Here is a 17,260-nt window from a genome sequence, read left to right on the forward strand (position 1 = left end):
TAATTAATATTACGACAACGATGTTAATAATTTTATGCTTGTATTCCTGATATCTCTTTGTTAAGATTAAATAAGCTAAATAACAGATATTATAATGGCAGTTTGAATTATAGACTAAACCGGAAACTCAAAATATTGTAAATGTTTGAGAGATGGAGAAAAGGAATAAGAGAGGGGGAGAGAGAGGGACAGGGGGGACTGCTGATAACTGCGTATAAGATTTGGGGCGGTCGAGGAATTATTATATCGAATGTTGCCTGTCCTGTTGTTCTAGAATTGTAAACTCCCCTGATCGTTCTGATTGTCAAACTCTGGTCACCCGGGGCCGTTACAAAATAACATATATATAATATAATATTATACTGTCAACTCTACCTGTCGAACCGCCTGCTGACTATACATTCATTAACTGTACCGAGACGCAACCACGGCGAACCACGTGAGCGAGATGATGAAAGAGTTCGTCCGTGGAAAGTCTGTGATCACGAAATCGATCTCCTTCATCCCTGACTCGCTCAGCTCATCCAGGGTGGCTCGCCACGGCGTAGGTGTGGTGACGGTGGTGGTGGTGAGTAGTTGCCGCCCGTGTGTTCTCCTCCCACCCACCCACCAACCAAACTTCCATCAGGCGAACTGCCCCCCGCGTGTGTGACGTCGGGCTCTCGCGTGCGCGCAGACGCGGACGAGACGGCGGCTGCACAAGGCCGTCGCCAGTGGAATCGAGAGATGCTGTGCGGAGCGACAAGACGCTGCTGCGACGAGCGGCCGGCGACAAGCGGAGAGAAAGAAGGTGGCCGGCTGTCCAAACGAGCCAAGCTCACGCGCCTGGCGGGAAGACTTCGAAAGAACCTGACTGGGAGGATGATGTGTGGGATGGACAGTCTTCTCCGGTGAGTCATATTCCTGTATTATTGTCGGTTGTGGCCATGGTTTCTAGGCGGAGGTATGGGGTGGGGGAGCGACTACCAGTCTATACCGGATACCTTACTATTCAACTCTTCAGGTGCACCGGAAGTTTTGACAAGAGTGTCTTGCCTGTTCCGTTGTGTGTCGCTGGGTCACAGTTAGGGGTCATGAGATGGCTGCCGTAGGTCATTGATAGACAGCAGTAGGCTGGCTGGGTGTCACCACGAGCACTGAGTCACAGAAAGGTCAGGTCGAGGTAGTTAGACCATTCTTGGGATTGTTGCTTCCACCTGTAACCATGCACGTTTGGTACTACTGTCACGGGTATCTCTACAAATGTTTTGGTTTGACCACTTGGAGGATGTGTCGCACACGATGTTCAGCCTTTTGTGGCCTACTGTAAGCTCTCTATCTTCCTTTCTTTATCACATTTCTTTATCACTCTCCCCCCTTAACCTTCACAGCTCATTTTTGTATCAACGAGTAAGGAAATGTGTGTGAGAGAGAGAGAAAGCAACGAGTGTTTATACGTGTATGATCGAAAGTTTCATGTCGCGGGTGTAAACAGTCTGTTCATATATCAATACATAAGTACCATTAAGACATATTGTTTTAATTTTGATCAGCGTCATACGTACATTATCTTAAACTACGGCCTCCATTTGTCAGTCGTTTTCAAGTCCACGTGTAAGGCCACGGGACGTACAGCTAACGTCTTGTCAGTAAGACCACGTGAATCAAGAATGACTCGACAGGTTAACTCGCAGGTCAAGCAGTTGGTGTGTGACCGTGGGCAAACTTTTACTCTCACCCCACCACCACCCCTCGAGACCTACTTACACCACTCACAGACGGTCTCTCAGGTTATAGAATGTAGTCCTTACACCACTACCTAACCCATTCTGGCTCATTAATAGCGTACTTCGCGGAGTATAACATCAATTTGTTCACTTATTCCGCTGTCGACACTTACTCAAAGCTCTTGTAACTTAATGGGAAGGCATGTGAACGAGAGAAGACACGGCAAAGAAGGCTGACAAGAGGCTGGTCTGGCTGTAGCTCGGGCTTAAACCGTCGAGGGAAAAACTGAGCACGCTTGAGACATGCTTACGTCAGCCGCCCTTGTGGCTAAATTCACTTCCGAGACAATAAATAGGAGCACTGTATATGTTGTAGCTGTTGTCGGTCATACGTACCGCTAGCATCGGAGGGAGGTAAACTTACTAGCTTTGAGACTCGGCATCACCACAACAAAGACACACGCTGGCTGTTGCTAAATTTGCATTCGTTTGTATCGACTAACATGTGTTCACGATGAACAAAGCGTCGGTGAATCGTTAGTCTTTTTTTTTTTTTTTTCCTCGTACGATGACTCACCATTTCCACTCCCCAACATGCATCATCATCATCATCGTCGTCATCATTGTCGTCGTCATCATATCATCATTATATTTATCTTCGGTTTCGTTGTCTTCCTCTTCTCGTCCAGTCACTAGCAGTAGAGATGAGCGTTGACTGCTTTGTTTATAAACACATCTGTTCATAGTCTATCTTTCCTGATGTTCTGGGTTTTGTTTTGTTCTTTTTTTTTTGTTTATTTTTTTTTTTTTACAGTAATGGATCGCATGCTGATGCAAAGAAATTGTTTTGTTTTTCCTTTCAAAAGTATCGCATACGTGTCTTTGCTTTGGTCTGAAAACTTACTATTCCGGTCTCCCTATTTCCAAAAAATGATGGGAAGGAGTTTATATGTAGAAATAATATACATTACTTTATTTTTAAAAAAAATAGCTCACTTATGAGTAACCATGATGGATGACAAGTTTTCAAAAAAAAAAACAAACAAAACAAATAAACAACAACTACAGATTTCCTCTCGAGATAAAACAGAATTAAACGCAAACCCCTGTCCAAAATTAATTTCAAACGATTTTGGCGTATTTTATTGAAAGTCAACAATCGGAACAAATTAAATATCAGTGTTCACAGGTTTTTGAACACCACAATTTTCACTGCGTTTTGAAAAGATGCAAAGAATCGTTTTCCGTAACATCGCGATAGACTCGTCCTTATTATAACAACACTTCATTAGCGTGCGCCTCAATACAGCTTTCAGAGTGACCTCAGAGCTCAGGTCATTTCACACCAGAGACTTTCCACACTTATACTTATACAACAACAAATGACAATCTAATGAGTGTGCTGTGGTTTTCAAACAGCTGGCAGCTGTAAACTAAATTTCATGTTTGACTCGGGTGTGCTCTTAAAACTATGGGTGTGTTCGATTACCAACCTTTCTCTTTCAGCCAAATACAAAAGACATGTCCAAGGGCTTCAGTACATCCAAATCTAGACAGATGGCATCCCTGTTTAGCCTGCATCGGTTGCTTGTCTGGACGAAGAGATTAGAAGGCATGTCCCCACCCTGCTGCGCTTTAAATTGCTCTTGTCTGCGCTCTCTAATTACACGCACTGCCTGGTGCTTCTTCTTTCAGTGCCATGTTGCCAGCATACACAGAAAGGAACGACATAGCATGTTCTTGATAAAACAATCAGCTATTGATTGCATTCCTAGCACGATGCTGTGTATAAAGACTGTATAAAGGTTCCCATGTCACCACAGTAATATACAAAAAGGTCATCAAGGACCTGTGCACCTGCCTCTCTGAAAGCAATTTCATCTTTGCTGCTAACCCTCTCCCCTCTTCCACTAGGTAATCATCAGATTTGTATACTCATGTTGTATAGCCACCATGCGGCGCAGGGGATAGGCGCTTATGGCAAATACTGAGAGAATCGTGGGTGGTCGGATCGGATCTCGTCTCCGGCGAAAGCACTTCTTCTCGGGATGTACTATCATCAGAAAGCTAGTGCGCTGCGGTATGTATAACCTTTGCTGTAGACCTCCACCAGCAACCGATCGTCTATTTGTGGAACTGCAATATATTTTTAGGAGCTGGGACACTGCTATCAATCAGAGGTTTTGATCCTCAATCGGAATCTCTGGCAAAGAGTTTTAGCCTTTTGACAGACTGCCTTGTTGCAGCTTCCCGTTGCCATGGAATTCTGCCACAGGAAATGAGCCGTATTAGCCGCTAGACACTCCGCTTTCTATGCTGATATCATGACCAATCACATCGCGACTTTTGAGTGAGTAGTCCGCAGTGAGAAATGTTTGTTGGAAGAGTTACTTAACTCAACTACACGTTCGTTGATATCAACGAGAAATTTATAGCAGTACAATCTGAATGGAATATATCATCAATATCATCAATATCATCATCAGGCCATATGACTAAAGATTAATGTCTCGGATACAACTTTGCAGACGACCACATGGGAAGTAGCCTAAAACCACTCAAAAACTACAAAGTGTACGTTTGTACTAAAGTAAGTCACAGAATTCACTACCAAAATGAAGAAAATGTTATGAAGAATTGTCAAGCATACAGTACTAGATCAACAGAGCTCCCCTAATATCACCACAAATTACTATTTTTCCCCCAATCCACATCTTTGTCGAGAACACTTGAAGCAGTGTGTACTCGTATTAAAGCCTTGTTTACTCGTGTGTCAGCATCATTGAGAACATTAAATGTGGTGTTTAGTTTAGTGTTTAGTGTAAATGCGATGTTCAGTTAAATGTTTAATGTAACTGGTATAATGTAAAGCAGAGACAGCCACGTGCTAGGATGCTGAGCTATAGAAACATACTTGAATATCTTTTATTACCCAGCCTACTATCATTGTGTTTCTTTGAATCTCAGCCAAAAAGTGCATGGCATGGTTAAACAAACAACGTGACCAGTCTATGTCGGCCTTGCCTTGTTTACCTGGCCGAGCACTGAGTTCTATCTTCTTGTCACTGGGTCCGACTTAGGAGTCACGCGGTCCTGACTTCGTGGCGATCCTGACAGACGAGGGATAAATGAGGACGAGTCTATCCAAGCCTTTGTCTGGTTAAGTCTTCACCTCCTTTCATTTGTTATTCCTTCCTCTTCTCCCATGTTCCATTTTGTCTTTCATTCACCGTGTGTGTGTGTGCAAGGGGGGAGGAGAGGATTGCTTATTGTGTTTAAGAACCAAGACGATTTTTGCTTCTTTAATGTGGTCCTGAGTTTCACTCAGCTCTTCTCTCATGTCATATACCCTGTAATTAAAATACTACGGTCGGCTCTGCGAGTGTCGTATCAGGCAATCTCTTCAGACTGACGATTTTCAAGGGTCTGTGCGGGAAACAGTCAAGAATCCACTCAAATACAGCTTACAGGGTCCTCTTGGGATCAGAGAACAGACGTGGAACCCGTCAAATATTTTACCTTGGTAGAATTTTACATGGTGGTCGGAAAAAAAGAATGAAAAGCCTTATGTAGTCGACAAAATATATTTGATTAAATTAGAGGATCCTGTTTAATAATTCTGCCGAGTGACTGCTATGCTTTCTTGGTGTAAGCTAAGACCCCATCGTCAGGTTTACTGTCTTCCAATTCCTTGCCAAAGGTTAGAATACTCGGAGCTTTGATCTTGCTGTTGTTGACATGTCATTGACTCTTCGTCTGCCACCGCAATCTTTCTTTATTCAAATGCAGCCGGAGTAGCTGTTGGCTGCAGGTGGTTGTCAAAGATCACTTGATTGATTACATTCTTAAAGACGGGTGTGTACACTGTATAATCTCATTGAATTAACTATACCCATATTGTAGAATGTGTGACAGCATTTGGTAAGGGTTTTATATGACAGTCATATATGATGTATGTGATAGTTGCATATTCAACAATGAATATACCCGGTTACGAGCCATTAGGAAGATTCTAAATGTTTTGTTTGCACACCCGGCCACGGACTATCTGTACCATCTACTATTCATCATATATCTCATTCATAACGTATGTCCTCTCTCCCTTACCACACCCACCCCCAACCTTCCATCTACTAATTTTACAAAACAACATCACATACATATTAACTGCCATTAGATGGCTTTGTCCCACTAAACAAATGAAAGCGCAACAGCACCAGTGGCAAGGAACTATATCAGCGTTTGTCTTGTAGGCCAGATACCGTCACACAAAGTAAACCTCAGCTTTGCAACGAACTGGGGGTTAGTTGGTTTTTTTTTTTTTTTTTTTCTCTCTCTTTTGATCTCCAATCTAAGTACACAGAAAACCAGACTTATCTTGCCATTCTCCAAGCCCCCTTCCTTAAAACCCACGGATTGAAGATAAGAAGCACGAACTTGTATTACTGGACTGCTGCCAGACGATTTTTTTCCAGTTTACTAAAACGAGGCATGCTACTACAAAGCTTCCGGTTTAGTCACATTGTTTAGGCTCGCCGAGACTAACAGCGGAGAACTTCTCAAGAGGCTAAGCATTGGTCTCGGCAGACAGACAGCAGCCTACCTACACACATCCATGCTAGAAGGAAAGGAGGGAGGGGAGAAGCTGGTATGTATGTGCAGCGAAGCAAAACGTAAAGAATGCATTTTCCGAGTTGTAATCACTCCTCAAGGTTGGAGATTTCAGTATCTTGAGAAAAACTCACGTTTTTAACGAGTGTTGTATTGATGTCAATATTGGAGCTTGTTGTTTGTCTTAAGGGCTAACATTTTGCCTATGGCGATCGGCTTTGCAGCTGTCCACACGCGTGCACAGCACTTGTTCATATTAGGGTGCTCACGCACGCACACGTACTTGAGTGAACAGAGCACCTGGTGCAGAGAAAGCGGCTTGGTGCACGAGAGTCTATAGAGTGCTTCTCAATACCACTTCCTGCAGCAGACGGTCGAAGGGTCGTATAGTTGCTGACAAACATTCCGTTGCCATGGACATTGCTAAGCTTATGACAGTGGTTTGCTAAACATCGATTAACCTACTTTGTGGACTGTCAAGAGGTCATTGCTTCCATCAGCACCTTTTTTTATTTTTTTTTATTTATTTTATTTATTTTTTTTTTTGCATCCTTGGCTGGTTGGTTGATTAATGGATTGTGTCTACTATCCCTCCATGCTCGGGGAGAGGCCACCGCCATGAAAATATCCGATTTAGAGAATGGCTGCCTAATTTTTCTCTGTCTCTGACAAACGTATTGCTTCCTATAAGTCATGGAGTACATATGCAAAATATTGTTTTCTACGTATTTCATTCATTCTCTTAACCAGTAAAATTCAAACGACAAAAACAACCCCATTCCTCTTTGTCCCTCTGGGGTATGCTTACATTATTCAAATTAGTTCGATTTTGTACATCCGCATGCCCGCCTCCTTTTTTTTTTATTTATTTTATTTTTTTTTTTAATGTTGGTGCGATGAGGTTGTGACCTGCAATCGTAACCTTTGCGTGAGTTCAATCCTATGAGTGGTGAGGTGTGTAACGGGAGTATCGGGACACAACAGTCGACGACCCTTGTAAGAATAAATGGCTCCATACTCCTATTAGTCATGTGGGAAGCCAGCTGTCCACAAGGGATTAATCTAACCCGTCAGCTGTAGTCTTGCGAGGGATAAGGAGCAATTAAATATTGGATTGCACAATACTTTTCGAGTTACAGAGTAGGTCGGTTCGTCTTTTATGGATTTACGGCAATTTCCAAAACGCATCATACAGTATTGTCGGTAAACCCCTCGAAGTTTTGAGCGGAAACGATTGTCGTGACTCATCATGAAACTCCAGTTATGAAACTCATGAAACTTTATATTTTTTCCCCGACCTCGAACAACTTACATCTTATAATATTTTTGTTGAATTTCAGACATTTGATGCTTGTATTTCACTGTGTAAATATTTATTTTCAATACTTCTCTAATACCCCGCCCTCTCATAGAGATAGATAAAGTGAATAAGATCACGTGATTAACAGAAATCAGTATGCTTTTCAACGTAAATCGTGCAAGGGGCATTTTTGTGATTGTTAATAATGTGACATTACATGGTTCTTAATGGACAAAGATTCCTGTCCACTTGTCTGCGGGATTGCAAATGAAGGAAATGAACAGCGAATGAATAAATGAAAAGAGGAGAAGGAATGAAAGGAAAATTAATTATGAAACAGCAGTTAAACCTGTTTTGCCGCAGAACAGAAACTGTTCCTAGTTTGCGATTCACACAGTTGTCTCGACCACAAAGTGCATAAATCTCGAGGGAAGTTAAATTCACGAGCGAACAGAACTTTCAAGGTATAGAGCATGCAGACGAATTGTAGTTTCGGGAAGTTGGTAACAGTGAACGACTGATGGCTTTCTGAAAATTGTTACCAGGAAGTTATTTTTGTAACCGTCACTTTTCTTTTAAAAGCAAGACATTAAAGCAAAATACTTCCATGATAGTCGTCCTTGATATGTTGTGTAACGAAACTCGTGAGTTTAATTCGCTGTCTGGATGTGAGGTCTGGCCGGAAAGGTGTTCGTGCCAAATAAGGGAACAACAACAACAACAACAAGTAGTCGCAATAAAGAATGTGGAATGAGTCTGTAAAAGTTCATGAGAGAAAAATATTAGCACTATATACTTTAGAGACTGGATACATTGTACATATGAAATATACTTTGTGCGCTGGTTTGTGCGGAATGGCGTAATGACCATTTCCACAGAAAATCGAAGATATTATGGTCTGAATTATCTTCGTGTGACAGCCCACTTCTTGCGAATACTACGGTCTTGTTAATATTTACCACTCTTTTCCTTTGCAAAAACTGTCAGGGGCCGTATAACGACGGACCGCATGCACTTGGCGGTGGTCTAATAAGTTACGAGCTGAGGAAATCCTATCTTGGAGAGACCTTATAGTTGTCGTGATGGCCATTCTTAATCGGGCAAAGTGCCAAAAACAGTTAAGCCACCGAAGTGCTCCAAACAATTGTCATGTTCGCACGACGACAAACCGCGCATTTCTCAGAACCTTTCTCTTCTTTAAGTGACGCGCATGGCTGTAATTTTCTGAACAAAAAACAATGGGAAAGGGGGGAAAAGATTGGGGAAAAGTTAGCCTAAACGAAAATGTCGCCAGCTGCAGTCTCTGACAGCTTGCTGCTGCATTGTTTTTAGGTGGTTTTTTTTTTTTTTTTTTTTTTTTTGAGTGACTTCCTGGTATTTCCCTCTTTTCACTAACATATCGCTCCATTGTTTTTGTGTTTCTTTTTCAAGCTACCAGTACAGGGGGCGAGTCTATGCTCTTTTTTTATTATTTATTGACTTAAAGATCTTGTAAATGCCATGAAATAGTTGGACTTTGCCCCAGTTACCCTTCATGCATTAATCACACTAAGAGTATCGAACCGCTGCCTTCGGAAGGAGACAGTTTTCTTATCAAAGAATAATCTAAGCACGGACTTACTTCCGCATTGCATACAGCTGTGTAAATATTTTTATGCTATCATACTAAATGTTAGTGTTTTATGGGTCTGAAATTTGACTGAAAGACTGCAGTTTAAAAAAGAAAACAAAAACAAAGATAATCAGACACATCCATCATTAGTGTTGTGGCCAAGCCGCACCTCGTTATGCGACATTGCACCATTCGTCATCTATATTTAGTTTATATCGTCACTTCCGTTAGCGTCACGCTACTATGTCCGGTTCTTCCTATCATTAGTGAAATTGTGTTAACTTTTGTGCTTTTTTGTTCCTTTCTTTTATCAAAACAGACGTTACGGTTCGAAAAGAATGAGCCACACAGTAGCTAAACCTCTTCAACCCAAGAAACACCCTATTTCAGACGATTATCGCCTAACGGGAAGCGTTCTAGGTCTTGGTATCAACGGCAAAGTGTTGGAATGTTATTCTCGTGTCACCGGAGATAAGTACGCGCTGAAGGTAAGTTTAAATCCGTTCGATTTTTCGAATGACCTTATAATTTTTGTTTATTCTTTTAAATAATTTTAACTTCTTATTTTAGAACTGGATTACAGGATTTTCAAACTTACCAGACAACTGTCACCGTGACAGGGGACTCAATTTCTCGGCAATACGCTTTTAGTACACTTGTATTAGCAGAGCTCCCCATGGACAGCTTTAGTAACCATTGTAGACTGTTAGTGTTGAGAATAGTGTTAACTTCATAAATTTCTTTTCATTGCTAAGTAGCAGTTACAATTTTGTAGTTGTCTGGTTTCAAAGTAGGACGGCTTAGTGTGGGAAATGCATTTGACATCGGTGACATTAGCTTCACAATCACAGCTTGGTGAGACCATCCATCAATACTCAGGCTTAGGTCCCCACCTTCAGAAAAATGTATCGTAAATGTCTCAACCAGAAGTCACTTTTACTTTTAAAAAAATCAGTATATTACAGTCGCACGCATAGCCATTTGTAGATTGAGAACCAGACCTTAACAAAGTGTGTATGTGTGTGGTGTTAATGTGGCTAGTAACAGAGATCACAATAGCTAAATAGCTAGTTTTCATTAATTTTTAAATTGACCCTTTTCTGTGTATTTTAATCATTTTGGAGTATAATGAGCAAATTAAGGGTTGAATTTTTGTGACCCCATTTAAATACGATCTATTTCTATATGTCATGTGCTATATTATAAAAACAATTTAATGAACTGCATAGGTTCTGAACCTTACCTATGTTTTAAAAGTTTGTTTTATGCACATTAATATGTCAGATTTGAATATAAGTAAGAGTATTTATGAGGGAAAGGGATAACTGTTGGGAATATGACAGAAAAAGTTATTTATTCCATTCTAATGATAAAGCTAAATGTTTTTTATCTTTAGTATCATCTAATTTCATGTTTAAATCAGGTATTAAAAGATGTTCCTAAGGCCAGAAGAGAGGTTGACATACACTGGCGAGCCTGCCATCATCCCAGTACCCACCACATTGTCAAAATACATGATGTCTATGAAAACAATTATTCAGGGCAGCGATGCTTACTTGTGGTCATGGAATGGTAAGATTTTTAATATTTAGTCATCATAATATTTGATTTCTTTAACATGTTTCTAGTCTCATTAGCATTGTTGGAACATATTAGTGTTGAATTATTTTACTATTTAAATTGATATCTGACAGTTTTTTTTTTTGTCTTTTGTTTTGAAAATGCTGCCAGTAAACTAGGATAACTGTTTAAAGACATATGTTTTTCTGTAATGTTAACCTTATTACAAGGTTAGTTAAGCATCGGTTTGTACACTTTCATATCTAGACTTGAGCCTGTAACTTATGGTGTAAGGTGAACTAGCACCAGCTTTTGCATATAAATCTTGTGTTTTGACTTTTTAAGCATGGAAGGTGGGGAGCTGTTCACAAGAATACAGGAGAGAGCAGACAGTGCTTTCACAGAAAGAGGTAGAAACACAGTTAATTAGTGCATGATTAGAAAATTTAGTAATGTGGAATGGGTTTTCCATCCTAAATATTATTGTCTGAATGTTAATTGTAGTCTTGTTTGGTGCATTTACCTCACCTTTTTAAAAGCATGTATTGAGGCAAAGAAGTTTAAACATTAATAAAAAGAATGTCACCTTACAGCTGATTCTTGTCTGAGTCATAAAAAAAGAATAAACATAAATTTGACTGAAACTGATTAAGGCGAGGTGTTTTTATCAAATTTCTAAGCTTAAAATTTACATTTCAGAACATTGAGACTTATAATCATGATGCTGACATTTATTGCAAATAAGTAGTTAAGTTATTAGTCTGCCAGTTATCAAAGTTTGTGGTGTAACTTAAATGTTATTATAACTTATTAATTTACTGTGATAGAATTAAATATGAAGTTAATGATACAAAACATTTGTGGTAACAGAGGCAGCAGAAATCATAAGAAGCATTGCGAAGGCCATTGATCATCTGCATTCCATGAATATTGCACACAGAGACTTAAAGGTAAGACTTCTTTCTGAGTACTGGTTTAATGGTTGTCATCACTTACATGACTGAAGCTTGTATATGTATTCTTAAAGATTTGTCACAGGGACTTAGTCTGATGTTTTTTAAAGCTAAAGCAACCCAATTCTGGTGGTGATCATATTGATATATGTTTATATTTTTGAGTTGTTCAGAATATAACATTGACATCGAGAGTTATCTATGTATTTATTAATTTCACAAATTTAAAAAAATTTAAACTAAAAATAAAAGGAGAGCAAATAAAAATGTAAAGTTAAAAATTTTTGTACATTTTTATTTTATATTTATTATAGCAATACCTGGTAAGGAATATTTATCGGTCATAAAATGCATTACGGCATGCAGTCAGTATGTTAAGATAACGACACAATTCCTCATATTTCTACCACTTCTCTCTTCTCTTCCTTACCTGCTGTCCTTCTCTGAGGATTCCTTACTTTTGGCTATGGTTGCAGCCTGAAAACCTGCTATATACAGACAAGACACCACATGCTATTCTCAAGCTGACTGACTTTGGTTTTGCCAAAGAAATCAATGCTTACAAGTCTCTTCAAACACCATGCTACACACCATATTATGTTGGTAAGTTGATACAGTTAATGACTGCATACAAATTATATTCATGCACCTATGCATTTATGTACATTTGATCAGTTGGTGCATTATTTCTTACTCGGAATATTCACAGTGAGTATATGGTTTGGGTTTTAAGTGGATTTCAGTTTTTATGTTGTCCATATATTAATACTTCATACTAATATATTTGAAAATTATTTCAGTTGGTTTGTGCACTTTTATTTGATTGCTAGAGATTAGGATGACCAGTCTGTTTTTTGCAATGTCACATGACTAAAATGTTCAATGCAGGAAATATCTGCTGGTTGAATTTTTCTCCTGTGTATGAGGAAGTTATAAGCTGTACACACAATTTGTGAGATACAGACATATAGGTCACTGATAATAGTCATAGTATATGACAAAATGTAGGTTTTCTTTCTCATGGTTATACATTTGAGCTACTGCTTAGAATGATGTGCCACAGATTGTCAAATATGTATATATGTGTGTGTGTATATATATATAGAATCTGGTATTTATATGCTTAACCCTCTCTCATCCTTTTTGTGTTTCAGCACCCGAAGTTTTAGGTCCCGAGAAGTATGACAAGTCATGTGATATGTGGTCACTAGGTGTTATCATGTACATACTGTAAGTTTTCACGTTCATGTTGTGCGCATGTTATGTATAGTCAATAGTTTTTGACATACAGTGTCCATTTGGCAATTTTTTTTTTTGTTGTCCTGTACTTGTCAGTGATACTTTGAGTGCGCATAAATGGTAGGGTATTTATCTGTTAAATGATGAGAAAGGGAGAGATTTTTTTTAATTGTATGGTATGTTTACTTGCAAAACCAACAGTTGGGAATGTTCTTTAACACAAAGGCATACCTTAGGGTAAATTCGCTTAAGAAATTCAAGCTGAATCAATAAAATAATTTCCTTATTTTGTACGTGAAACTTAGGTTAGAGGGACGGAAGCTCTAGTTTTTAACTTTCAGAAATATCTGGAGGGAAGCTTTAGATAAGTTGGTTGATCTACATATTCTTCTTTCTGTGCAGATTGTGTGGTTATCCCCCATTTTACAGTAACCATGGAGCAGCTATTTCACCAGGAATGAAGAAGAGGATTAGAAATGGACAATATGAATTTCCAAACCCAGAGTGGAGCAGGGTTTCACTTGATGGTATGAGTAGAAATGAAAATCTACCATTCTTAGCATTGGCTTCAAATGAGCAGTTTTACTTAGACAAAGTGAATTAAATTAAATCAAAATATTTTTAAAGAAATAAATTGCAAAACAAAAAGTACCCAATATGCAAGACAGTAAATAAGCTTTAGATAATTGCTCTTGGTGACTGAAATCAAAGTGAGGAATTTAAAAATTATTTTATACATATGCAAGTGTGTACAAGAGAGGACACTATAATTCTTAGACTGAAAAAAAAAATTTTAAAAGATCTTTTATCACCTTGCAGCCAAAGACTTGATACGAGGATTATTGCGCACAGATCCAGATCAACGAATGAACATAAAGCAAGTAATGGCCAATAAGTGGGTGGCGGTAAGTTGACGAAGTCTAAAACATTTTTTTTTTTTCCACACCATCATCATCCGTGTAAATAAATGGCCTCCAGTTCAAAGTGAACTGTCTGTGAAGTCTGTGTGTAAAATTTGTTTCATTCTTTGAGAAGTAAGTAAGCTCTCTCTCTCTCTCTCTTGACATTCCGTCCGGCGAAACGTCCGTTTCCAGTCGAGTAAACGTCCGTCCGCATTGTGATGTTGTTTTTCATTTTTTAAATTTTTGAATGCATTGTTTCTGGATCATTGGTCACCATTGTATGCAGAGCATAGCTGAGAAAAAGACTTTATGAGAAAATTGGTTTATGCTATAGTTAATATTTGTAGTATATAGAGACATATTTGGTCTTTATTTTTAGTGTTATGCCATGAGTTAAAATGTTGGAAATGGAAAAAACAATAACAGTATACTGTTTTGGGGTTGTGCTTTTGTTTTTGTTGTTTTTTTTTTGTGTGGTAAAAGTCAGTATCATGAGGCTTATGTTTTTGGTGCATTAAGGACTATACAGATAAAATTGGTTGTAATGTCGCTTCTTTTAATCTCTCAAAAATACCAGTGTAAACGCCTGTAGTTTTAGAAACAAAGCACTTACCTATATATGAAATCAGTTTTGATAAACATGAAAATCTTTAAAGTGTTTCAATGGACTTGACTGTATCTGTGTATCACTCAGTCACCAGTGGTTTATTTTAATCCTTTTTTCCCCCCTCCATGAGTGCTTTTTACCTCTATGTGTTAAACATGTCTGTTGGCATCAGCAAGATGATAATTTCATTTTGGACGCATTGATACTTTTTTCCTTTTGATGGGATGGTGGTTGGAGGATAAGGGAGAAAATTGGAATCAGTAAGCCTTTAAAAAATATTGTAAGTTTGACTAGCAATGTTTCTGCTCGGTTTCAAATTACCATGATGAATGGGCCTAATTTTATTAGTCTTCGCTGTAAGATCTTGACAGATGATTGGATGATGAAAAGTTGAATCATCTTTTTGTAGGACTCGGCCATGGTTCCACAGACACCCCTCATGTCAGCAAGAGTGTTGAGGGAAGAAGAGGATGTGTGGATGGACGTCCAGGTGAGGTTTTATCTGTGTTCATTATTTTACAAAGGACCCAGAGATTCCCCCTTTTTTCCCCCCAGGTTTGGCTGTTAATTGAAGGCAGTAAATATTTTGCTTTAAATTCTGACAACAGAAGAATACTTTAATGTTAACATTTTTTTTTTTTTTTGCAGAGGAATATCTTAATATACCTAAAAATATGCATAAGAAAAACATTCTCTTGTTAAAAGTACATGTATTATAGTTGTCGATAGTTTAATAATAAATTATGTAAAAATATTTCTATGTGGAGGAATTCTCAAAGCTCTGTGCTAACAGAACTAAAATGAACTGACATTTTAGAGCTTAATTGACAGCATACAGGATTGGATAGATGAATCTAGGAAACAAATATTTTTTTTTAAACAAGCATTTGTTTATTGGCTTTATTTTTACTTTAACAGGAGGAAATGACAAATGCTTTGGCCACAATGAGAGTAGATTATGATCAGGTTATAAACATCAAGAACCTGCAGCAATCTAACAATCCTCTTCTCAAGAAACGCCGCCGAAAGGAGCCTGGCCAGGAGACAGTTCCAGAAGAAACGCTTGCAACACCCATGTAGTAACAAAGATATAGTAAAAATATAAAAAAATATGTTGCCAATAGTTTTACTTTAAATTTAATTAATTTCTTGATATGGTTGAGTTGTGTTATTGTACGCAACTTCAATTAGTAAGAATTAATAGCTGACCCAAGGTCAGTGCATGCACATTTATTTACATAAGTTAATTGGAGAACATACCCATGGAACTGTTGTTTATAACTCTCTTCTCATTACTGCTGCTGCTACTGCACACAGCTTGATGTTCACAGTGTTTTACCAGGTCAAGAGTTTTCATGTTTGCATTCCTTTGGAGAGAGTGGTGTGAACCTGTAAATCATGCTGAACATAGACAAATCTGTTAAAAAGCATTTGAAGAATCAGAATTTGGCAGTTCAATAGTGAGGACCAATTTAAACATTTTAAACCTGAAAAATTATTTCATTATTTGGCCTGCTTTCTGTTACTTTGCTGCAGCATACCAGATGCCTTGTAAAAACAGGGTAGGAAGGTCTATTATCACATCTTTGCATTGTGCATTTAATTTTTCTTGAAAGTATTTCTGTAGCAGTGGCTTTTGAAGCAGCCATGTCTCCCCTTTTTTATGCACTTTCATACCAAAATTTATGATGTAGTCTATTTACATTTTGATATGCAATTGAAACTTGATCTAGTGCAGATATCAAGTCGACTACTGTTTGCTTAATTGTTATATGTACAGAACTATTGCGGTCAAAAGAGCTTTGTGTCTGAGAGTGAGAGAAAGATACTGAAGATTGTTCATGTGTGCATGCAAGTAGAATTTGAGAACAGTAAAGTTTACTTTGATAGGATCAGGGAAATCAAAGACAATTTGTAAACAGTTTGTTTTTAAATTGTATTTTAAAATTGTTTGCTTCGTGAACATGCTGAAGTGTGTTAAGTATGTTTTGTACATGCAGTTACTGATTGGGTTGCAATAGTGTGCTATAATGTTAATTTTATAAATTTGTAATCAAATGTCAGATAATATAGTGTGTTGGTGTGTTTCTGAATGCAGTGCATGAATGTAGTTCTTAAGTCTAGTGCAACTGCAGCAATATTATGAAGTCAATTAAATTTAAACAGCGGTATAAAAAAAAATGGAAGGCTAATTTTCATATTTTATTATACCAGTTTAGTCAGTGTTATAAAGACTTAAAAACTGGTTAGAGCTTAACATCACATCTTACTTGTATATTGAACATATTTTTCGTATAATTCATGCTGATGTCCACAAAATTTTGCATTTGCATTGCTACTTGATTTTCTGAACTGTTTTTTTTTTTTTTTTTTTTTTTTTAAAGTTGCTAACGTTAACAATATTCTGCATATAGCCATCCCTCTTATCTGTTGTTGAACTACTATACAAGATATAACCATTTTCAGTCTTTACCTAATAAAATAGTGCAATTTCAATAACATTTTTGATTAAAAGTAATAACTGATCACAAGCAGTAAAGTCCTGGAAACATTTGCAACCGGAAATACAGCTAAGAATCGTGTATCCATTGTTTTTCATGCACAGCATTTATAATTTTTACAGTAATCTCATACTTTTTATCAGTGCTGAAATGTTTTTTATCCCATGCTTTTATCTTGTGAGTCAAAATAATACGGATCCATTAAGGAAGCTCGAAAAATTAATTTGGTTTTTGACCAAAAAACATTTTAACATAAATGTATGGACCAA

At 38.0% G+C, this 17,260-nt stretch overlaps 1 protein-coding gene across 2 annotated transcripts; it reads left to right on the forward strand.

Annotated features, from left to right (window-relative positions):
- The first annotated feature begins 697 nt into the window (after positions 1–697).
- On the forward strand, positions 698–16,863 carry LOC112571792 (MAP kinase-activated protein kinase 2-like). Of its 2 annotated transcripts, none has more exons than XM_025251080.1 (11): positions 698–890; positions 9,549–9,717; positions 10,653–10,801; positions 11,135–11,199; positions 11,660–11,739; positions 12,219–12,345; positions 12,897–12,972; positions 13,384–13,508; positions 13,801–13,886; positions 14,900–14,980; positions 15,409–16,863. In XM_025251080.1, the coding sequence occupies exons 1-11, from the start codon at positions 727–729 to the stop codon at positions 15,568–15,570; spliced, it is 1,284 nt and encodes a 427-aa protein (XP_025106865.1). In that variant the 5' UTR covers positions 698–726; the 3' UTR covers positions 15,571–16,863. The 2 variants fall into 2 exon arrangements, with proteins under 2 accessions (XP_025106865.1, XP_025106866.1); XM_025251081.1 differs by lacking the exon at positions 698–890 and adding an exon at positions 1,253–1,305.
- Positions 16,864–17,260: the final 397 nt, after the last annotated feature.

This window comes from Pomacea canaliculata, linkage group LG9 (assembly GCF_003073045.1).
Source record: "Pomacea canaliculata isolate SZHN2017 linkage group LG9, ASM307304v1, whole genome shotgun sequence".
NCBI classification, from domain to species: domain Eukaryota; kingdom Metazoa; phylum Mollusca; class Gastropoda; order Architaenioglossa; family Ampullariidae; genus Pomacea; species Pomacea canaliculata.